General features: G+C 33.0%; 1 protein-coding gene across 4 annotated transcripts in view; it reads left to right on the plus strand.

Moving 5' to 3' along the window:
• The first annotated feature begins 102 nt into the window (after positions 1 to 102).
• KIF20B (kinesin family member 20B) overlaps positions 103 to 24,758 on the plus strand; it is a 65,423-nt gene continuing 40,767 nt past the window's right edge. The window contains exons 1-16 of one of the 4 annotated variants that reach the window (XM_082339378.1): positions 103 to 1,682; positions 1,787 to 1,903; positions 2,381 to 2,519; positions 3,442 to 3,626; positions 5,452 to 5,488; positions 5,960 to 6,187; positions 7,729 to 7,840; positions 8,866 to 8,937; positions 9,018 to 9,164; positions 9,821 to 9,983; positions 10,541 to 10,831; positions 14,775 to 14,914; positions 15,192 to 15,330; positions 16,423 to 16,651; positions 17,456 to 17,508; positions 20,511 to 20,664. In XM_082339378.1, the coding sequence (XP_082195504.1) occupies positions 1,542 to 1,682; positions 1,787 to 1,903; positions 2,381 to 2,519; positions 3,442 to 3,626; positions 5,452 to 5,488; positions 5,960 to 6,187; positions 7,729 to 7,840; positions 8,866 to 8,937; positions 9,018 to 9,164; positions 9,821 to 9,983; positions 10,541 to 10,831; positions 14,775 to 14,914; positions 15,192 to 15,330; positions 16,423 to 16,651; positions 17,456 to 17,508; positions 20,511 to 20,664 (2,347 nt within the window). In that variant the 5' untranslated portion in view covers positions 103 to 1,541. The remainder of the gene's footprint in view (positions 1,683 to 1,786; positions 1,904 to 2,380; positions 2,520 to 3,441; positions 3,627 to 5,451; positions 5,489 to 5,959; positions 6,188 to 7,728; positions 7,841 to 8,865; positions 8,938 to 9,017; positions 9,165 to 9,820; positions 9,984 to 10,540; positions 10,832 to 14,774; positions 14,915 to 15,191; positions 15,331 to 16,422; positions 16,652 to 17,455; positions 17,509 to 20,510; positions 20,665 to 24,758) is intronic. The other 3 variants (XM_082339379.1, XM_082339380.1, XM_082339381.1) reach the window with 3 other exon arrangements.

Raw genomic sequence — 24,758 nt, forward strand, 5'->3', positions numbered from 1 at the left:
GAACCTCTATTACAGTGTTGAATAGAAGTGAGAGCAGAAATCCCTGGGTTGTCACTCATCTTGCTACTCATCTTTGATTCAGTCTTTCATCATTAAGTATGATGTTAACTATAGGTTTCTTATAAATGCTCTTTATCAGGCTAAGGAAGTTCCCTTCTATTCCAGTTTGCTAAGAATTCTTATTATGAATGGATGTTGAATTCATATATCAAATTCATGTCATCATTCAAATACACTTTTTTTTGCGTCTATTAGAGATAAAAGTTTCTTCTCATTCTTTTAATGTTTTAAAGTACCCTAACTGATTTTTGAATGCTAAATTGACCTTGCTTTTCTGGGATAAACCATTTTTTGTTAGGATGTACTATCCTGTTTTACATATTAGCTAATATTTTGTTAGGGGATTTTTGCCTCTTTTTTATTCTGACAGAGAACTTTTATCCAGACTATATTAAAAACAATTACACGTTAATAATAAGAAAACAAACAGTCTAATAAAAATGGACAAAAGATTTGAACAGACAGTTCACAAAAGAAGATATACATAGGGTCAATATGCACCTGAAAAGGTGCTCAACATCATTAGTCAAAAGGGAAATGCATAAATTAAAACCACAATCAGATACCACCCTCACACCCACTAGGATGGCTATAATGAAGAAGACTGGCCACACTACCCATTGGTGAGCAGGCAGAGCAACTAGAATGTTCATCCATTGCTTGTAGGAATAGAAGATGGTACAGCCTCTTTGGAGAACATTTTGCCTCTATCTTAATTAGGGATATTGTTTTGTAATTTTCTTCTGAGGATATCTTTGTCAGGTTGTGGTGACCAGGTTATGGCAAACTCAAAATTCGTTGAAAAGTGTTCTCTCTTCCTTTATTTTCTTGAAGAGTTTGTCTTTAATTTGTGTGATTATATCCTTAAATGTTTGAGAGAATTTACCAATGAATTACCAGGGTTTGGAGTTTTTTTGTGGGATTATTTTGTTTGAATGTAAATTTAATTTCTTTAATAGATATAGGGTTATTCAAATCGTCTACTTCTTGTGTCTTGTTTGGTGAGTTGTGTTTTTCAAGTCATTGTTTCCTTTTTTTTTAAAAAAAGCATTAAAACATTTATTTAAAATTATTTTTTAAAAAATGAACTAAGTTCATTTCTTCCTCAAAGGAAGCAGTAAAGAGAATGCAATACAGCAAAAACAATTCTAAGTGCGTGATGGAATTGAGCATTTGGGTTAATAGATTGTTCTGGTTACTTGTGATTTATCCTACACTTCTGTGTTTTAGCGACTTTGAGCCTTGTTATTTGTATTGGTTTTAAAGGTTAGGATCTTATGGCAAAGAAGCATATTGTAAACTTCAAGTATAAATATAGAAGGCAGAGGAAATTGAGTCTTCTGTGGTATTTTTGTTTTTTTAAAAACAGATTTGTTTTTCTTTAAACATATAAAATGGTTAAAAACAGAAGAGTCACTGTTTGCTTAGAGGTTTTGTATAATCTCAGATTGTTTTATAGCAATCAACCACTTTAAAGAAAGATGATCTCTGAAAAGCCATATTTTTTTATTTTTAAAATATTTTCTCCTTTTAAGGCAAACAGTTTGGAATCCAAAGATTATCTCCAGGTTTGTCTTCGAGTAAGACCATTCACACAGTCAGAAAAAGAACATGAGTCTGAGGTTTGTGTTGAATTTAATATTATGTTTTAGTTCCATTAAATGGGCAAAATACCATTGTTTTAATTTACTTATTGTTAGTTTTTATTTATTTATTTGTGTTCTAGGGCTGTGTGTATATTCTGGATTCACAGACCGTTGTGCTGAAGGATCCTCAAAGTATCCTTGGTCGGTTAAGTGAGAAAAGCTCTGGGCAGATGGCACAGACATTCAGTTTTTCCAAGGTAGGTACATGTGAAATGGAAGATTTTTCTTTTCAGGAAAAGAAACTTGGCTTAGGCTAAATTGCTACCTAATTGTATATAATGAACTATATACATCTTGTGCTTATGGAACTTAGATCTTAGGTACTGGTATTTTTTTTCTCAATGGTAGGACTCCAATTTCAGGTGTGTAAATATATAATTGGAAGTGAGAAAATCTTTGTAGAGTTCTTGCAATCTTTTTTTGGTGGAGGGAAGTATTCTTTTCAAAATCTAGATGAAAAGTTATTGGTTGGGTCAGATTTCTATCTTAAAAGCTTTTTGAAAGTAGTTAAACTAGCAGGTGTATTTGTGGGAATTGGGGATATGGCAACTATTTTAAGAATGAATCTTGTAGGGCAAATCTTTTAACTACTAAAAACATGAAAGGGTAGAACTCATTGTGAATATTAACTTGAATATTCTAAAAAGATTTTTTTTTTAAAAATGCTTATTTAGGTTTTTGGCCCAGAAACTACACAGAAGGAATTCTTCCAGGGTTGCATTCTACAGCCAGTTAAAGACCTCTTGAAAGGACAAAGTCGGCTGATTTTTACTTATGGGCTAACCAATTCAGGAAAAACTTATACATTTCAAGGTAAATAGTTTTATTTTTGCTAGAAAGGAAAAAAGAGGCACTAATAATGTACTCATTTTCATAATACTTCTTATAGTTATGTTTCCATTGCCTAGCACATTTGCTCCATTTTTAATAGTAATAGCATATTGAATGTGTATTGCCAATGTTTTTTAATTCAGATTGACTACTTTACCCATATGATAGAGAATTACATGATGATAAAAACTCAGAAGGGGGCTTCCCTGGTGGGGCAGTGGTTAAGAATCCACCTGCCAGTGCAGGGGACACGGGTTCGAGCCCTGGTCTGGGAAGATCCCGTATTCCCTGGAGCAGCTAAGCCTGTGTGCCACAACTACTGAGGCTGTGCTCTAGAACCCGTGAGCCACAACTACTGAGCCTGTGTGCCACAACTACGGAAGCCCACGCACCTAGAGCCCTTGCTCTGCAGCAAGAGAAGCCACTGCAATGAGAAGCCCACACACCACAACGAAGAGTAGCCCCCGCTTGTTGCAACTAGAGAAAGCCCGTGTGCAGCAATGAAGACCCGATGCAGCCAAAAATAAATTAATTAATTAATTTTAAAAAAAACCTTAGAAAAAGGATTGATGTGACTTAGGGAATTAAGCATGGATAACCAGGGAAACACTTTATATTTTATTTTACTTTTATACTTTGTGATAATGAATGATAGCCAATCTTAAAGCCTGATCTGAATGTAGAATTTCAGGTTTTGCATCAGAATAATAGTTGATAAAATGTCAATTATACAGTGAAGACCAAAATGATGGAAAACCGAGTAATCCTTAAACTTCTCTCACTTTTGTCTCAGCTTTTTACTCTTGCCTGTTAGTGGTATAAAAGGAGCCTTGGTAGTTCAAGAATGTTTTTTTCCTCTTTTCTTATACTCTAAGAGAGTATAAAACAAAAATTCTTTTCATAGGCACAGAAGAAAATATTGGCATTCTACCTCGAACTTTGAATGTATTATTTGATAGTCTTCAGGAAAGACTGTGTACAAAGATGAACCTTAAACCACATAGGTCCAGAGAATACTTACATTTATCACCAGACCAAGAGAAAGAAGAAGTAGCTAGCAAAAGTGCATTGCTTCGGCAAATTAAAGAGGTATGTATTTTAGAGTATTTTAGTATGTAAAATATACATAATCCTGACCTTTTAGTAGCTCTTTAGTTTGTTTCAGCCTATATTAGACTGTTTTGTGGTGCTTGTGGCTATTGTCTTTTCTTTTTTGAGATAAGTATTAAAAGCTTTTTTGAAGTCATCTCTTCTTATTTCATACTGTACAAACAGCAGAAATGTTTAAACAATACAAATGTAAATGGTTCTTAAATCTTTTTTGGTTGCTGTAGAAACAGCAACTTCTATATAATGATTTTTAAAAATTCCTTTTTTTAATTGTAAAAGTAATATGTATACACAAAATCTAAACAAGAAGATGTGAAAAATAAAAGTGAAAATTTCCTATAATTCCATTCCTGAAGAGAAAACCAATATTAGCATATATGAACATATCCTTTTTGATCTTTTTCTCTCTGTACACACAAAAAAATGTATGTACAGAGCTTTCTGTATGTGTCTATATATACACACACAAACATAGTCATATATAGTTGCATATATCTTCATAGTCATATATAGTTGCATATATCTTCATATCTTTTTCTCTGTATGTAGGATATGGTCTTCATTTTTTTTTAACAAAAATGAGATTTTATTATACAGACATTCTGTAACTTGCTCTCTCATTTAACATGTCATAAATCTCTTACTACCTTAATTCACGTGTCTTATCTGTTAGGTTATGTTTTTTCCTCTTTTCTTTCTTCTTTTTAATAGTTTCTTATTAAAAAAATTTTTTTTTATAAAGTATACTTGTCTATTTATTCCTTCTTTGCCTTGTGGATTTTGTGTTATGCTTTCAGACATTTATTTTATCTATTTAAAATTGTTAAAAACTATTAACAGTCTTTATAAATATATTCAAAACACTGATGGGGATTTTCTTCTTAAAGTAATTTAGAAATCAGTGTTTCAAGGTAATAAAATATTGTTTCTCAGTGGAGAGCAAAGTTCAGAATCCATGATTATGGTCTCTGCAAGTAAAATAGTGAGTATTTTAACAAAATTATGGAGATTGGTGGATAATTGCATGTATAATTCATAGAGGAAATTAAAGTCATTAATAATGAAAAAAACTTTCCCTAACAAGTTATCTAGTTAAAGCAAAATATTATTTTGCCTATGAAATTATGAAAATTTTTAAAACTTGAGATATGCACTTTTTTTAAAAGTTTTTTTTATTGAGGTATATCGATGTACAATATTAAAGAAGTTTCAGGTGTATGATGTGAGATACACACACTTTCACTTTCATATATTGATTGTAAAATGTGTCTCTCCAAAGCAATTTGGCAATACTATACTAAGAGTGAGAACTTAAAAAAAAGTTCATATTTTCATCCACCAATTCAGATTTAGGTATATAGCCTAAGGGAACAATTAAATTACAGAAGAAAAAAATAATATATTATGATGTTTATCTTAGTATTATTTAGTTAAGTCATTTCACATCACACCTCTTCAGTTAGGCAGGCACCAAATGTTTACAAATAATTTTTAATTATACAGAGAAAAAACTTACAATGCAATAAGTGTGGGGAAAAATATAGAAGGGAATATATTGAAATTTTACTAGTAATTGCCTCTGAATGGCAGTGATTATATATGATGATGCCCTTTTTAATATTTTCTGTAGTTTCCCAAATTTCCTATTATTAGAATGTATTATTTCACTAGGAAGGAAATTAATAGAGGTCGTTGAATTGAGTAGATGAAAGGCAGGTGACTTACTTGGATAGGTAATTAATAAACTGGTTATTTAATCTTAACTAACAATGTTTTTTAACTTTTTTAAAAAAATCTTTTTCAGGTTGTTATGCATAATGACAGTTCTGATACTCTTTATGGTAAGGTTTCCTTTCTCATTTACTTTTAAAATGTTGATTATTTGAAAAGCTTTTAATTTTTGAATCACTTCTGGTGATTTAATTTCTTTAATAAACAGTAATACTTGGAAAATGGTACATAACTATATGAAATATCAGTCATTGTAAAGTTTTATTTGGACTTAATAAATAAGTCCCTTTCACTGGTTGTTAACTTTCATGTTGTTTTGAGAGAGACACAATTTTTCCTTTGTCCTTTATGTTTAATTTTTGCATAAAATTATTTTTACGTTTATTAGCGTATTTGCAGAAAAGAAAAGAAAGATAAGAAGAGGATTTTGGTTAATACAAATATTTATATCTGCTTTGGTCCAAAAAGTTTTTAACATTGCTGGTCAAAAGATTAAATATACTTAGTTTTTCAAGTCCAGGAGTCTTGATCTATCCTATTGTCTCATTTAATTTTGTGATTATCTTTTTTATTTTCTGTAGGAAGTTTAACAAACTCTTTGAATATCCCAGAGTTTGAAGAGTCCATGAGAGACTGTGAACATGCAAGCTTGAATATGGATAATAATATAAAATTTTCTGTGTGGGTTTCTTTCTTTGAGATTTACAATGAATGTATTTATGATTTGTTTGTTCCTGTCTCATCTAAATTCCAAAAGAGAAAGATGCTACGCCTTTCCCAAGATGTAAAGGGCTATTCTTTTATAAAAGGTATACTAATGAGTATTTTTTACTTCATTGCTCTGAAATTCCTTTCTAGGCTTTGTTATAGGAAAGAAGACTAGAAATTGAAAATTTTTATACTAATTATTTTTTATTTTTTATCTATTTATTTTTGGCCACGTTGGGGTTTTGTTGCTGTGCACGGGCTTTCTCTAGTTGTGGCGAGCAGGGGTTGCTCTTTGTTGCAGTGCACGGGTTTCTCATTGCGGTGGCTTCTCTTGTTGCAGAGCACGGGCTCTAGGCACATGGGCTTCTGTAGTTGTGGCACACGGGCTCAGTAGTTGTGGCTTGTGGGTTCTACAGCGCAGGCTCAGTAGTTGTGGCGCACGGGCTTAGTTGCTCTGCGGCATGTAGGATCTTCCCGGACCAGGGCTCGAACCCGTATCCCCTGCATTGGCTGGCGGATTCTTAACCACTGCACCACCAGGGAAGTCCTGTATACTGATTATTAACATCAAGATAATAGTTTGTGCTTTGAAAGTACGTTTTGGTATATTAATTAAACTTGAAGGTAAAGGGGTCTGGTTTAATGTTGTATTTGCTAGAGTATTATTGATTGGATTTTAGTGGATGGGAAAAGCTGTGTGTGTGGGTATTCACATTATTCTGCTGCTTTGTAACAGTATTCAAACTTCAGAGCCATGTATCAATAAATGTTTCTGTTCCATAGTGCTGTTTTTCCAACCTTTTAAAAATCACTACCCCACAGTAGGAAATACATATTAATAACATCATGATCCTGTACCTGCATATGTATATATATGCATATATACAATTGAAAAATTTCATTAATTATACTTACCCTTACTACAAGGAATGCACTTTGTTGTTTTCTATATTGTACTTCATTTTTACAAAATGCTAGTTGTGACTCAATAAATTTGACTTCATGACTCACAAATGAATTGCAGTCTATAATGTCTCATAGCTAGGTAATTTTCTAGGTTTAATCTGTAATGTATTCTGTCTTTTTTTTTTTTTCTGGATGTCTAGTTCTAAGGAATCTTACCTATTTTTAATTTTCCCTTTGGCAGATTCTGTTGAAGAACATTTACTTTCTGTGTTTGTACTACTTAAATACTGGAAAATCATTATAATATCCTCTTCTGGTGTACTTTTTAAAAAATATTTATTTATTTATTTGGCTGCATTGGGTCTTAGTTGCGGCATGCAGGATCTTCGTTGCAGCGCGTGGGCTTCTCTCTAGTTGTGGCACGTGGGCTCTAGGGCGTGCGGGCTTAGTTGCCCCATGGCATGTGGGATCTGAGTCCCCCGACCAGGGATCGAAACCACGTCCCCTGCATTGGAAGGCGGATTCTTAACCACTGCACCGCCAGGGAAGTCCCTTGTGTACTTCTTTTCTAATGGAGTATGGAATAGCTGAGTTGACTATACCTAGGGCGTGTTATTAAAAGAAAGATTTTATTATATGTCTTTAGGAAAGAGATTACATATCTTCAAAGAGATTACATTGTACTGCAAATGCTGTGTTTTTATAGATTGATATGTGTCCTCTTTATTTTTTAAAGATCTACAATGGGTTCAAGTATCTGATTCCAAAGAAGCATATAGACTTTTAAAACTAGGAATAAAGCACCAGAGTGTTGCTTTCACAAAACTGAACAATGCTTCCAGTAGAAGGTAAGGAGTAAACCCTGTGGTGTAAGCCTGAGGTGTGCTAATTTAAACACAACTAATTTAAGATTAAAGTGGACAGTAGGTTCTCTGATATGTTAAATGAATTCATAGGCATAAAAACATTCTGTAAACTGAAGAGCACTAAACACATAAGATTATCAGGACTGTTTCTTGTTCTAACGTAAGATTTACTAATTTACACTCAGTCTGAGGTATTTTTACTCTTTCTGTATGTGAATATCTAAGCTCAGTATTTTAGTTGCCTGTAACGGTGGACTTTTCTCTGTGTTTTTCCTACTTACCCCATGAACATAGACACTGTATGCATACTGAGTTGGGCCAAAATCTCAAAGGGCTAAGGAAGGATTTTTTTTTTAAATGTTTATGATATATGATATGATATACATATCATGTATCATATATCATATGTGATATACATATCATATATCATATATGTATGATATATGTTTATGTATAGCTAAAAAAAAAAGGAAGGATGTTTTTGATGGAAGGGATTGGTGGATGAGAGACAAAAGAAAATAAGTTTAAGTTTATACTTAAAACAGGTTTTCTCTTAAGGGGGAAAGAGCCCTGTCCCCCATGTGTGGAGTGAAGGTAATATATAATCCAGATAAGCCTGTATTTAGGCCAGATGTATACTTTGCTTTAGGTATATATTCAAAGTAGATTAGCTGTAAATAATACCATTTTAACTAGTAATATCTTTGCAAGCAAATTGAGACTTTATTATAAATGATTTCGTTAATAGAAATAAGAAGAGTAGGTTTGAAGGATTTGGGACTAAGTGCAAGAAAGATAAGATATTTGGTTTTAGGTAGTTGGGTGGTATGTAGGTGATAGTGGAGCACTGAATTGAAATATCTGACAGCTAGTTGGAGAATGCAGCGCTGGAGCTATGGCTAGTATTAGGATATAAATAGATGTTGATATAGATGCTTGTCTCTCCTATTTAGAATGCAGAAATTAAAAGTGAATGATAATATTTGATCTTTGTTTACGTCTTTTAGTCACAGCATATTCACTATTAGAATATTACAGATTGAAGAATCGGAAATGCCTCGTGTAATGCGAGTCAGTGAGTAAGTTGAGCATTCTTTAAATTGTAATTATTCTGAATTGTTTTGTTTTGAAGAATTTTTTAAAGTTTTTTTTTTTTTAGATTGTCTTTATGTGATCTTGCTGGTTCAGAACGAAGCATGAAGACACAGAATGAAGGTGAAAGGTTAAGAGAGACTGGGAACATCAACACTTCTTTATTGACTCTGGGAAAGTGTATCAATGTTTTGAAGAACAGTGAAAAGTCAAAGTAAGAGTTGCTGAACATGTTATTAGCATATTAAGTATTACAATATTTAGACCTTCAGCTTTGCTAGTTTTAGAAAGTTCTCTTGTTTTTAACTTGCTTCTTATGACTATATATGGATTGTAATTAAAATTACTTAGAGATCTTGGATTAAAAAAAATGATAGAAATAAAAAAAATGTCAGTCAATGCCAGTGGCTCATCAAGTAAACACAATATTTTCCATAACAAATATATATCAACAGACATCTTGGATAGTAAGCTTCTGATGATGCTGGTTTAGCATCTAAAACCATGTTATTCTTATTAATGCATTCTGTGTTTCTAGATGTCATAGATTTCTGCATTAATTACGAATCAGCCTATACCATTTCTAGTTAAGGTGTATATATTGCGTAATTGGCCTACACTAGAAAACACAACCCAATTCAATGTGACTTTCTTTACATTTTGCCTAGTATTAGAATTACTATTAAAACTAGTAGTAGTATTTAAAGAAAACAACATGAATAAACAGAAAATGATTATTATAGGTGGGACTAATTACTAACCTAGAATTTAAGTCCATGATAGCTATATTATTTCTTTGTAAAATTTATCAGCATACTGACTTCACGAGATTTGTTTTAACTTACAATTTTTTGAAAAATTTTTCCATAGGTTTCAACAGCATGTGCCTTTCCGGGAAAGTAAACTGACCCACTATTTTCAAAGTTTTTTCAATGGTAAAGGGAAAATATGTATGATTGTCAACATCAGCCGATGTTTTCTTGCCTATGATGAGACACTCAATGTGTTGAAGTTCTCAGCCATTGCACAAAAAGTAAATATAATTAAATTTCTGCACAATTTATTAAGCCTCTTATCATTAGAGTATTAATGATTTTTTTCTTGGAGTAGGTAATACATTTTGCACTAGCTCTAAACCTAGAAAATAATTGAAAGTTTAAAATGTAATATTTGTTAAAGTAGTAGGACATAGGAAAAATATTGAAAGTTACCCCTGCTTAAGAGTAAAATGACCTCAGTAATAAATAAACTTACCCATTACAAATTTCGAGTAATTCTTGCAGCAAATTGTCTGCTCTGCTGTCCATCTGGTTCATTTAGTGGCTAATCAGGAAACCCCCTGCTAGGAATAGTATTGATACTAAGAACTTAACCCAGGAAAGTAAATTTATCTGTAGTATACATGTGTAATTAGCTTTTTTCTTATCAAATATTTATTTAAGGATGCTAATTCCTTCTTGCGTGTTTGTTTGCATTGTTTTTGTTTTTTAATTCTCAAGTTGTCATTTGACTTAAATTTATAAAATTTTTGTTTTGTGTGGACAGTTCTTGCCTTTTCTGTTTTAAAAGTTACATTGAATATTTTAACAGGTTTGTGTTCCAGACACTTTAAATTCCTCTCAAGAGAAATCATTTGGACCTGTCAAATCTTCTCAAGATGTATCACTAGATATTAATAGTTCAGATAATAAAATACTAAATGAAAAAAGATCCACAATTTCATGGGAAAGTAGTCTAGAAGATGTGGTGGAAGATGAAGATTTGGTTGAGGATCTAGAAAAAGCTGAAGAAAAGCAAAATGTGGAAAGTGAATTTACTGATGAAGATCTAGATAAAACATTAGAGGATGATAAGGCTTTCAGTAGCCATGAGGAGAAGAGAGTATGTATTAAGAACTCATACTTCTAAAGTTGGCTTATTTATTATTCTGAAGTTAGGGTTAATAATTCTTAAGGCTGTTTCTCTCATTTTTTTAACAGTACACTAATTTTATCTTTCATCTTCATGTTTTGAAAATTTTCACATCCACAGAAAGAATAATACAATGAATACACATTTGCACTTCACCTGGATTTGCCAGTTGTTAACATTTTACCGTATTTACTTTAATTCTCTTTCTGTGAGTGTGTGAATACACATCTTTTTGGTGTACCATTTGAAAACAAGATGCAGACATAATGACACATTACAAATAAACTACTTCAGCATGTTTCCCAAGAACATGGACATTTTCCTCATGATCAAAAGACCATTTTCATACCTAAGCAATTTCACATTGATACAATAACGTAATGTTATATTGTCCATATTGAGATTTATCCAGTGGTCAGTATTTCCTTTATAGCCACTTTGTTTTTGATCTATAACCAAAGTTAATACATTGCTTTTGATTATCATGTTTCTTTAGTTAATCTCTAATCTAGTGTAGATGTTTTTGAAAAATTGTGGTTAGTTGTCTTGTAGAATATCTCCAGTCTGGATTTGTCTTATTATTTCCTGATTCAGGTTTAACACTTTAGGTAAGCCTGTTAGATAGGTGAAGTTGTGAGTTTCCCATTACATCACATCAGGAGGCAGCTGATGTCTGATTTCCCCATTTTTGGTGATGCTAAATTTTGCTCATTTGGTTAAGGTTTTGTGTTTAGATCTCTCTTCATTGTAAAAGCATATCATCTGTGAAGATGCTTTGACACCATGTTAATATCTTGTTCCCCAGTATCCTTTCACCCAGTGATTTTAGCGTACTCCACCAAACTTTTACTTTGCAGTCTTAAGTACAATTGTGCAAAATGTCTGCCCAGTACCGATTATCCTATTTATTCAAAAACAAAAATTGTTTGGTTGTCTTATATTTATGGTAAACAAATAAGATTTAATGGCGGTTCTTTTTTTTTAAATTTATTTATTTATTTTTGGCTGTGTTTTGTCTTGGTTGCTCCACGCGGGCTTTCTTTAGTTGCGGCGAGCGGAGGCTACTCTTAGTTGTGGTGTGCAGGTTTATTGCGGTAGCTTCTCTTGTCGCGGAGCATGGACTCTAGGTGCGCAGGCTCAGTAGTTATGGCTCACGGGCTCTAGAGCGCAGGCTCAGTAGTTGTGGCGCACGGGCTTAGTTGCTCCGTGGCATGTGGGATCTTCCCGGACCCAGGCTTGAACCCTTGTCCCCTGCCTTGGCAGGCGGATTCTTAACCACTGCGCCACCAGGGAAGCCCAGTGGCGGTTCTTTTATCCTCTGTCCAAATACAGTTCACACATACATTTAAGTTGTATTAATCCTGAAATGTAGATCATGTCCACAGTACCAGTTCCCCTCATTAACTGGTCATAACTATTACATATGTATACATGGAGTCTTCTTACCAGCGTCACAGGAACACTGGTAACCCTGTGCTCATGGATGTGCTTCAGTGGTATTGCCACATCTGACATCATAGTACTCTTTTGGACTGTAGAAGTCTAAGTAGATGGATGATGTATTGAGTTAAATACTCTCATTTTAATAGTTTATTTCAGTGTCCCTGAAAGCTATAGTTGTGCCTGTGTTGTTTGGAAATGAAAATGAAAGCTTCAGATGCCACTAGTCTCAGTTTATCTGGTTACTATGTGATTGGACCTTGTTTACCTTGGATCTCTTTCAAGGTAATATAGTACTTCCCTCAGTGACAAAATGAGCCGTTAATAGTCCTATTTTAGTTTTTATTGATCTTCTCAAAACTGAAGTTTATATAGAATGTCCATTAAACTTAAAATGTTAGTAGAATTTCAGAATTTATTAGGGAAAAATAATGCTGTAGTTTATAAAGGATTATATAGTGTAAATGCATATCTTATAATGTTGACTAGGTACTTTATTTTTATTTATTTATTTTATGACTAGGTACTTTAAAATTAACATTTTATCGAAGTTTTTTTCTAATATTTTTAAAAATGAAAATGATTATAGGCTTTGCATGCTTTATATTATTAGCATTTTAATTAGAGGATTGTATTAAAGATCATTATGAAATATATTGATATTAGCATATTTACACTTACAATTCATTTAACTAGGCTAACCAACCAGAATTTTTTTCACCAAAAACTTTATCAGATGCTAACAATGATAGAAAACTAATTGTTGTTGAGAATTATTGAAAGAAACCAATTTTCCAAGGTATTCCCACATTCATGCAGATTTCTCTAAGTCTCCCACAGTTCTTCTTTGGTAGTTATTATTTATTATTTTAAACAGTGGGAAAGTCTGTGGTTATTTAAAATTATAAAGATATTATATAATCATGGTGGAATCTAGAAAAAGAAAAAGAGGAAAATAATTAAATATAAATCTCTAATCTACTGCTCACATTAGTAGGTTTTTACTATACATTATAATATTGTAACCTAATTTTCTTCACTTAAAAATAAATTGTGAAAAGTATGAATTATAAATATGTCATCATAATTCATTACAGTAGTTTACTGTATGATGGTACCATAGTTGAACCCATCTCTTTGACTGTTGAGCTGGGTTTCACCTTTTCTTTACTTACGTACAACCACTCATTGTTGCAAAAAACACAATGACCATTCTTACAGCCAAAACGCTGGGTCCTATTATATAATTAATTCCTCAGTATAAGTTCTTAGAAGCAGAATTTCAAAGTCAGGATATCTATAGAAATATTTTCAAATACAAAATCGAAAAACTGAAAGATCTGTAACTTTGAGAGAGTTTATTAATTAATTTATTATTGAGAAACTTTAATCAAAAACTTTAAAAAAGAATATTAGGCTTTTTTCTTGAATGCTATGATTTATTACATATCTATACTGGCTATGATGTCAAGTTGTAATTGCCTTATTCATTGTATTACGTGATTAATTATGTATGTGCTTTCAAAGACAGTTGTTGCTCTCATTTGAATAGTTATAAAAGCCCAATAGGATAAGTTTTAAAATTTATTTTATTATTTATTTTTGGCTGTGTTGGGTCTTTGTTGCTGTGCGCGGGCTTTCTCTAGTTGCGGCGAGCGGGGGCTGCTCTTCGTTGCGGTGCTCGGGCTTCTCATTGCGATGGCTTCACTTGTTGCGGAGCACGGGCTCTAGGTGCACGGCCTCAGTAGTTGTGGCTCGTGGGCTCTAGAGCGCAGGCTCAGTAGTTGTGGCTCGTGGGTTCTAGAGTGCAGGCTCAGAAGTTGTGGCACTCGGGCTTAGTTGCTCTGCGCCATGTGGGATCTTCCTGGACCAGTGCTCGAACCCGTGTCCCCCGCATTGGAAGGCAAATTCTTAACCACTGCACCACCAGGGAAGTCCCCAATAGGTTAAGTTTATGTAACATTCTCTTTGTCATCTTGGAATGTGTTTGGGGGTTCTTAGTAACTACTCCATGTAATACTTCAACTTTATATTTTGACAGACTAATTTTAAACTCAAACTTAAACATGTACCACAGACCTGGTCTTTACTTTCTCCACCTAAGAAATGTGGATGCTGCTACCAGGCTTACAGAGGGTTGTGTGGATTAAATGAAATAAAATATGAACTCCCCAAAGTAGTTTCTGGTAGATAGTAGATCCTCAAATTTTATTTTCTCTTCTTTCTTTGTGTAGCTAGACAGTGAGACATTTGAATTACTGTATGTCTGTTTCTAAAATGTGGAGAGGCGTGCTTGATTTTTCAGATTAGTGAATCTCTGCAAATACATAATTTTCAGTGAAAATATCATCTTTAATAAAAGGGTGCATAATTACAATCTAAATGAAAAAAGTTTTATTTTTGAACACTTGGACAGTCTTTCTCTTGGAATATATTTGTTTTTTTAATTAGAATTTTATTATTTATATTTTAGAAACTTTTGGATTTAATAGAAGACTTGAAAAAAAAACTAATAGATGAAAGAAAAGAAAAGTTAACATTGGAATTTAAAATCCGTGAAGAAGTTACACAGGAGTTTACTCAGTATTTGGCTCAACGGGAAGCTGACTTTAAGTAAGTTTTTCGTTCATGTCCTGGTAAAAATTGAGATTTTATTGTTTAAATTTTTTTTTTTTTGGCTTTTTATTTTATATTAGGTGGCTTCTGAATTCTGACCTTCATGCAGGCTTGAAAATAGCTGTTACTAATCCCCACGGTGATTGTGAATTATACATGAATGATTATTTAAACTCACTTTTAATTTATAATGTACTTAATCTTAGAAATTTAAAATAAAAGCACAAAGTAGTGCTTTTTCTGTTTCTTAATGGGATTAATTTCTGTTATGAAGGGAAACTCTCCTTCAGGAACGAGAGATATTAGAAGAAAATGCTGAATGTCGTTTGGCTATCTTCAAGGATTTGGTTGGTAAATGTGACACTCAGGAAGAACCAAGCAGTGAAGACCGTTCCATGAAAGCTGAAACTGAAGTATGTTAACTGAAATATTAAATCCATGAGGTTTAGGTACCAGGATTTAGTATACCACATCAATGATGAGAAACATTAATATACTTTAGAATTAAAACAAAAAACTTAATTTGTAGCTTTATTATAATTAAGCATGCTTTGTTAAGAATGTAAGCACAAATAGTTTAAATATAGCTATTGAACTTAGAAAAATATATATCTGTTACATTTATATCTCAGTTTGGTGTTGATTGAGTCATTGTGTTGATTGTAGGTAGATTCCTTTTTGTCTGATTATGGGATACCCCTCTCAGATTTGTTTTAAACTTAAAGAATTTTAAATGGCTGAGAGACCTAAAGGGTCATTTAGTTCTGTTCTGATTAAAACAAAAACATTTATATATAGAAAGATCACTCTTGCTTGGCTGATTGACCATTCCCTACTGTTGAGAAAACATTATTCTTTCCTGCTGCTCCTACTGAAGCTGAAATTAATCTCATCTTTTTGGAAAGTTTGTTTGTTTTTGTTTTCCTTTGTTTTTTAATTACTCAGTTCAGGGGGTCTGGGATGGTGATGTCCAGGCTCTTGCTTTCAAACCATCATTATGTGTCCCTGACATAGTTTGGGATTTGGTCTGAATTATGAAAATGGAAATTTGTTTCCTCAGCTAGCCGAACAAAGCCTTTGAAGGCTCATTATATAACTGAAAGTATACCTGAAACATTATCTCTCCATAAAAACAATGTCATAAACTACGATAAGTCATTACAGAACAATTACGATTGCCTAGTTCAGGTATACTTTCAGTTATATAATGAGCCTTCAAAGGCTTTGTTCGGCTAGCTGAGGAAACAAATTTCCATTTTCATAATTCAGACCAAATCCCAAACTATGTCAGGGACACATAATGTTTCATGTTCCATAGAACAGAAAATGAGTAATGGAGCACAACTTTTTCATAATTGGAGGTAGTTCTGTATAATCTATTTAAAATTTTTTAAGTTGTGAATTTTTTTGCTATTTATTTTTAAAACTATCTCAATCAGATGATACCACACTGAAATAGTGAAAGCCACTGTTAACATTAGGTATGTGGTTTTTGCTATTTTTAGGAAGGACAGAATTATGTAGGAATTGAAGATATTATTGGTTCTCTTCAAGATGATGTCACTGATATTAAGAAACAGGCTGAAATTGCTCACTTATGTATTGCATCTCTTGCTGACCCCCAGGAAGCTATTGCTTGTTTAGAATTAAAGTTTAATCAAGTTAAAGCTGAATTAGCTAAAACCAAAGAAGAATTAATCAAAACCCAGGAAGAGTTAAAAAAGAGAGAAAATGGTAAGTGGATGTATTTTACCCCTATGTAGATGTTATAAATTCATAAAAAGACAGTTGGTAAGTAAGAAATTTATGCAGCTGATTTACCAAGTGGCCAGAAAATGATGGCGGTAATGTATTTAATATTTTACCATTTGTATGAGTTTATAGTAACTTACTAGTAAAAATATTTTTTTGCTTTTCTTTACTTTTAGACCAATATTACTAGAAAACGGCCTTCTCAAAAAAAAACAAAAACTAAGTATAGCTTTATCAGCAAATTAAGAAATCTCATAGGAAATTGTAAAGCTGTAAATTTTGTTTATATATTTACTTATATATAAATATATATTTTATATATATATTTATTTTTATATATAAATATATATATATTATATATATTTATATATATAATATATATATGGATTGTTTGTCACATCTGGGTTTCAAGTGTTAGATGAAATACTCTGCCTTTTTCTGTGCAAAACACGATGGGTAGAAAATAACAGGTAAGTGATGTCTCATTCTGAAGTGTATCAGAAAGGTACCAGCTAGTTCTTTTCTGACATTATACCAGAAATTTTTTACTATTGAGCATACATCATTCATTTTTATCCTGAGTTTTGAAAGTGGCGTTTTCAGAAACATTACTCTCTGGTGGCAGAATTTGTAGCTAAGTGCTTGTGTGCTTCTAGTGCTGTGAAAATTCTTTTTCCTGAGTATAACAATAAAGTGTCTACTATAGCAGCTTATGTTTCATGATTATTCAGTGATATATTTTTTTAGGTGCTTAGATATTTATTTTTAATATTCTTATTTTTTCAGAATCAGAAATTAATTTAAATTCATTGGTTCAAGAGCTTGAGAAATCTATTAAGGTAATACTTTTAAGCTTTATTTTGTCTTGATAAGGAAATTAATCATTAAGTAAAATAAGCAGCATGAATTATGACTGGGTACGTCTATTTTAAAAATAATTTTTTTTAAGAATTTTTTTAAAGAATATGGTAAAAAAAATTGATGAGCATAAATGCCTTCACCCTCATACCTCTTTCCAAAGATGGCCTCTGGAAAGTTTCTTTTAGTCTTTCCAGAAAAGATTTATGTGTATGTGTGTGTGTGTGTGTGTGTGTGTGTGTGTGTGTGTGTGTATATATATATATATATGGAACAAACACACTTTTTAAAAAATTTGTACAAATGGGATTGTAGTTCTGTGTCTTGCTTTCTTCCCTTAGAAGACATCTTAGGGATAATTCTATGGCAGCACATACAGATCTATGTCATTCTTTTACTAGGTGCATTGTGTTGATTAGATATATTTAAATGGTGTTTATTTTGTCTGAAGTTACTGAGTGTTTTAAAATTTAGGATATGGCCTGAGCAGTGTGCAGCATTGGAATCCTGAAAATCTCTAGCACTTTGTACCTTCAGATCAGATAATTACTCTAAATGGTTGTAGATGAATTTGACACTGATAGATCTAAATATGAAATTGCAGGTATACATAGAGGTGAAGTGAATTTAAAATTCTAAACTTAATATTTTTTCTGACCTTCTCTTAACTTACATTTGTCCTTCTAAAGAGTTGAATATTAAAGATATGATCAGATATAAATAATTCAAGATCTTGGTATCTAATACCCAGTACTTAAAAAGGTAACCAAAATAATGTACTTAGTACAAGATATTACAGCTATTGTTTAGACAATTCATGATCTTTTCCTTTTCCTTTATTTTTTCTGGTTACAAAAATAGCTGCTAGTTGTAAAAATTCAGCTATATTAAACTATGTAAAGTAGAAAGTACAATAGTACCCCATAATGTCTCTCCTACATCAAAAACAAAACAAAACCAACTTGGCTGGTAGCTCTTTGAGACTTTTATATATATCCATTTTAATAGAACATTTACTATGAACTCTTTTAAGTTCTTTACATATATTTACTTGTTTAAATCTCGGAACAATCTTATGATGTAGATACTGTTATTTTTTATTTTTATGGAGGTGTCAAATAACTTGCCTAGGGTTAAGAGAACTTAACCTCATGGTGCTGATTAACTGTTGATCTAGGGTCACTGTTCCAAAGGTTGTTTTGAAAGCAGACTCTTTTAATGATTAAAAGTTTGTTTTGCATGGTTCTTTAGCATCCTTCCTACCAAGCATACCCTAGGCAGAAAACATTCCTTTGAATAACTGAGATTTGTGGAGGATGGATTTTCTTGGTTAAGACTGTATAATTTGAAGGAGGAAAAAAATGACTAGGTCATTATGATAGGTCTGAGAGTGGAAGAGGAGACAGCTTGAAATTGTCATGGTCTGTTTGAAAACTCAAACTTTGTCAGAGGTCTGATCCCTCTATCCCAGGATTTTGTCATTTATCAGCGACACCAAGGGACTAATTGTGAAAAAGCATGGAGGTTGTTCTTCATGATATCCTTTGTTTAGGGATATCTAAAAAGACTTTGCTTTTTTTTTTGTAATAATCCATTACTTTTTGACTTAAAGTCATTTTATCTATATCTCTTAAGAACATTTGCTGATTTTACCATGTAAAATGATGTTTTGTTTTCTCATATAGTTTTTGTTCCCCCCCAAAATGGATTGCTACCAGTATGTAGGAATTTAATTAATCTCTGCCTTTAAAAAAATCTCTGCCTTTACCATACCTTTAATTACTTTATAAACATACACTTAACTGCTAAGATTTTACCCTTCCTCTTTCTGGGTACCTTTTCTTCTGCTGTCCTCTTAGGGAGGCATAGTCTTTGCCTTAAAAAATAAAAATCTAAATGGCTTTTATCATCTAGATAAACTAGGAGCTCATTTTTTTTGGGGTTTTTTTGTCTGTTTGTTTCCACGTGCAGAAGGATTCACATTTATTGTTTCAAATACAGTACCTAACATTTGCTAAACATGCATTTCACACTACTTGGTCACATTTCCACAGGTAGTCAATGCACAGAAGAGGGCCCATCCCTTGCCAGATGGTAGGGTGGGAGATAGCAGAGGGACCGGGTAGCAGAGCTTGCCAGCTATCACTTGGTCATGCAGGGTTGGTGGAGCCAGGTTGGCGGGCAGCCCTTGGCCAGCCCGCTGGGGACAAGGGCCCAGAGACATCCTGTTTGCTCGACTCCTACACAGGACTGTGGGTAGAGGTGGGCCTCGGGTAGGCAGCCCAGGGGGTAGGCTCACGGATGCATGTGCCACCGGAGCTCCTGAAGGTGGTGTCATGGGAGGTGGTGCTAGGAGCTCACTTTTAAAGCAGTGTGTAGACTGTGTATCTTTGATATGCATAGGCTAGAAGCTAAGGCTAGAACCTTTTCTGCCACTTGCGAACAAAGTAACAAAGACATTACTTTGAGAAGCGATGTCTTTGACATTACTTTGAGAAGCTTTGTTTGTAAAACAATTGATGAGTTTCCCCAGTTACTCAAGATTACTCAAGATTTTAAGTAAAAGTACCTATAAGAAACAATTTTGTCATAGTGTTTTCATATTTTTCTTTTCAAAGCACATTTTGTTTATGACTTAGAGGTAAGTGTTTTAGGGTTCTGTGGTTATCTGCAAATAAGTCTCTAACTCACCTGATTCCCTTAGAAAATCTAAAGATGAATTTGTTTTTAGTATCGGGGTGAAACTACACACTTAACAAGTTTTTTTTTTGTCCTCCTTAGTGAATGTACAAGTTAGTTAATATTGCTCACTTCCTAGAGTCATTGGTTATTTTAGGGTGAGATTTAAGAAATAACTTAGAAAATGTTTCAATAAACTTGAAAATAAAATTTTTATGATGCAGTATTGAATCATAATTTATATAGTTCTTAAATGTATTATAGCTTTCTATATGTGAACTAATTTTAATTTATTTTACTTTAGGACAATGCTGGTACATCTCCTTTAATAATAAACAATAAATTGGTTTGTAATGAAATGATTGAAATGTCTAAGGACAGCAAAACTAAAACGTATTCAGGAAGAAAAAGATTAAATGAAATTGAACTTCAACAAGATGAACCACCAGCAAAGAAAGGTACTCTTCAGCTGCTAGCAGGAGGCTTTTAAGAAAGCAAACTCCTAAACCAGGAAACAGAAAAGTAGTAAAGAGAAGGAAATTTACTTATCTAAGGAAAAAAAACTGAGAAAATATAAATGTCCCTAAGTTTTACATTAACATGTTATAAACTGTCTAGAGGATGGGTATATTTAAAGCTGCCTTTATTTTAATAAGTATGTTTTTAGATATTGTGCTTTTATCACTTTAACATGACAATACTTTTACTTTTGTGCCTATAGTAGTTAAAAGTCATCACTTTCATCTTCATGATTTATAGTACCTTTTCTGCCAAAATTTCTCCACATTGTTTTTTCATTTGAAGAAAAAACAATTTGACAGTAAGACTTTGAGCTAAACATTACTAAAGACAAATGTGGTCAAGTTTTGTTTTCTATGAAATTACTAAAAAAAAAGTGGGCACATGCTCCTCTATACTATACATCCCTGGTTATATGGAAGAACATGGCAGCTTTCACCTTGTCTCTAAGCTGTTCATTCTGTCTTTTGGAAAACTTTTACAGTCTGATACAGGGAGGGAGGGCTTTCTAAGGGAAGGTGCATTAGCTTTAGAAACCTAATTAGCAGAAAAAGTAAAACAAATATCGTATATTAATGCATATATGTGGAATCTGAAAAAATTGCTATAGACGATCTTATTTACAAAGCAGAAATAGAAACACAGACGTAGAGAACAAACATATGGATACCAAGGGGGAAGGGGTGTGTGGGATGAATTGGGAGATTGGGATTGACATATATACACTACTGATACTATATATATAAAACACATAACTAATGAGAACCTACTGTATAGCACAGGGAACTCTACTCAGTACTCTGTGGTGACCTAAATGAGAAAGAAATCCAAAAAAGAGGGGATATATGTATACATATAGCTGATTCACTTTGCTGTACAGTATAAACTAACACAATATTGTAAAGCAACTATACCCCAATAAAAACTTTTTTAAAAGATGGATTTAGAATGTTATTAATATTTATGAGTAATAATATATTTGAATTATGAACCAAAAAAAAAAAAACTAGTTAGCTGCTTCACCTTGAGAAAAATGGATAAATTAAGTCTTTCTTTGGTCATTAGTAAAATAAGTTAAATATACCTGCCTCCTGAGGTTGTTAAGAATAAAAACAATTGGGTAATACACCAATATAATAAATACCTCATAGAACCTCAGTAAAATTAATGTTTTCAAAAGTAGATGACTTAAAGGATAATATAGCGCTAGATATATTAATCTAATAAAGTATGAGCTAATAGATTGAGACTAATATGCATGGTCACCTTATGTTATCATTAAAAGAGTGGTGCCTTAGCTACAGGGAGTATAACCTTGTTATGATTTCCATAGCACTGTTCCTCTATTTTTTCACCTTGATCGGTGCCATAGAGTAGTTGAGAATATAGGGTAGTTGAGAATGCAGGAATAGTAGATCACTAGGAAATGGAAGTGAAAGTTGGCAGGAGCGAGTGATCTACATGGTATGACTAATCCTAACGGTAACCCATTCATGAAGAAGATGATTGTATAATAACTCTAGTTGTTAGCGATAAATAATTTGGATGTGGGTAGATTTAAGTAAGTTTAGGTAACAAAGTATTTTTTTTTTCCTCCTTAAATTCATAACCACTGTGGCTATTTCTCAATTATTTGTTGTTAGAGGCTAAAGGGACTACATAAAGGATCATAAGAAAATTGTAGCTATGACCACCCTTCTTCCCCTCTACCTGCTACTAAAAAATCTCCAGAACAAAATATGGGACTCTTATAAATACTAGGATAGGGGGTTGATAGTTTTACTGGATGTATGTTTTCTGTTCCTAAAGGGAATGCAAAGCCATTTCCCTATGAAAGTGAATTTACTTGTTTGAGGTCACTGTATCTGTACTTTGGGAAGCTGATAACCATGTAAACAGTTCAAGAAACAAGCCTTCAGAATAGTGATAAAGGAGACAAATCAGAGATATGGTACAATCTGCTTACCTGTAACTTTTCAACCAAAACTAATTTTTGTAGCAAAATATAGGTAAGCAGTATATATATAGGTTGAATGTGATAGAAATATTGAATTAAAGTAATTATCTTTCTATTATTTGTTTACGTTTTATAAGTTAACCTATATTAGATTTATATACAGTAAAACCTATTTCATCTTTATTGCTAGACTAATGCTTTAATTTCTCACTGATGAGGCTGTTCTGAATATGTTCTATGAATCTTTTGATATAAAACATAAAAATTTCTGAAAGAATAATATGAATATCTGAACAAGAAAATCAGGTGCAAAACAAATTATCTGCAGTACCTTATGTTATGTAATTATCCTAGTTATTTTTTTTTTTAATAAATTTATTTATTTATTTTTGGCTGCATTGGGTCTTTGTTGCTGTGCGCATGCTTTCTCTAGTTGCAGTGCGTGGGCTTCTTATTGCGGTGGCTTCTCTTGTTGCGGAGCAGAGGGTCTAGGCACGCAGGCTTCAGTAGTTGTGGCTCATGGGCTCTAGAGCGCAGGCTCAGAAGTTGTGGCGCACGCGCTTCGTTGCTCCGCGGCATGTGGGATCTTCCTGGACCAGGGCTTGAACCCGTGTCTCCTGCATTGGCAGGCGGATTCTTAACCACTGCACCACCAGGGAAGTCCTATCCTAGTTATTGAAGTATAGTAAAATTAAGAGAACAACATTAATTGATCACAAAAGCTTTATTGCACTTACTGTAATTCACTTCAGGGTTTAGGGGCTATGTCCATAGAGTATGCATGACTCAAATCTCTTCTCTCAGGATATTCAGGATTTATTTGTGAGCTCTGAATTTCTGATTGTTGTCATTTTTAACTTGCTTAGATCCCATCTTTCTCTCCTGATAAAGGGTTCAGACATCTTTATAACTTGTCTTCTTAAAGGGCAAAGGATTAGTCATTTCCACTGATGAAGTCATAGGTGTGAAAATTACATCGTAAGTTCAGAATTACTTAAAGGGAGAGTAGAACAGAGGTGTGAATCAGTGGAAAAGACAGTTATTCCACTTTGGGATGACTTGCCACAGCTTTGTAAGATGTTAGGAGGCAATCTGATAAAAAATAATGCACTGGTTGAACATTATTTTTAAAAATTCATAAGAGTAAATGGGCAAGTTTGTTGTAAACGTAAATAGGGGTAAATCTCTAAGTCTCCAGAGTAGATGGAATCCTTAGGATAAACTGAGAATCTGAAGGAACTAAATTAGGAAAATGTAACTACAAACATAGGAAAATCATCAAAAATAAACTCATCAGCTTTTCAGAAAGCAGGCTATAGAGCAGGGGTAATGCCATGTTTTTCCTCTCCTTTTTGAGGCGGGAGAGACAATGTAAGTTATAGGTAATAAAACCTTGTCCAATGAACTTTTAAAGTTAGTCTGTTAAAGAGATCTTGGAATCCTGTTACGGGATTACACAATTACTGCTGCCCAAGAGCATTTAAACAATTGGGTGAAGGAAAAGAATATGGATTGTATTTGAAAAATGGAAACTTACAAACAAAGCTTGCTTTTACATGTATACTACTGAATGTAAAACTGGATAAATTCTTGGATGGAGTAGGGAGGTGAGATTCCCAGATTATATAGTGATTTTTGGGGTGAGGGCATGCTCTCACTGGGGACATCAGTATCTTGAGAGGACTGGGATTTTTTTCTCAGCCTTATTGAGGTATAATTGACCAATAATACTGTAATATATTTAAAATGTTTAACATGATTTGATATACATTGTGAAAAGTTTCCCACCTTATCACCATTAATTAATACATCTGTCACCTCACTTATTCACCTGTTTTCCCCCTCTTTTTTCTTTTTTGGTGAGAACAGTTAAGTTAAGTACTCTCCAGGCAAATTTCAGTTATACAATACAATGTTATCAATTATACTCACCGTATTATACTTAGATCCTATGACCTTATTCATCTTAAACTGAAAAATTATACCCTTTTACAAGCCTCTCCCTATTTCCATCACCCCTCATCCCCTGACAACCACTGTTCTACTCTCTGTTTCTATGAGTTGGATCTTTTTTTC

Source organism: Balaenoptera borealis (genome assembly GCF_965194805.1).
Source record: "Balaenoptera borealis genome assembly, chromosome: 10".
Taxonomy (NCBI): Eukaryota; Metazoa; Chordata; class Mammalia; order Artiodactyla; family Balaenopteridae; genus Balaenoptera; species Balaenoptera borealis.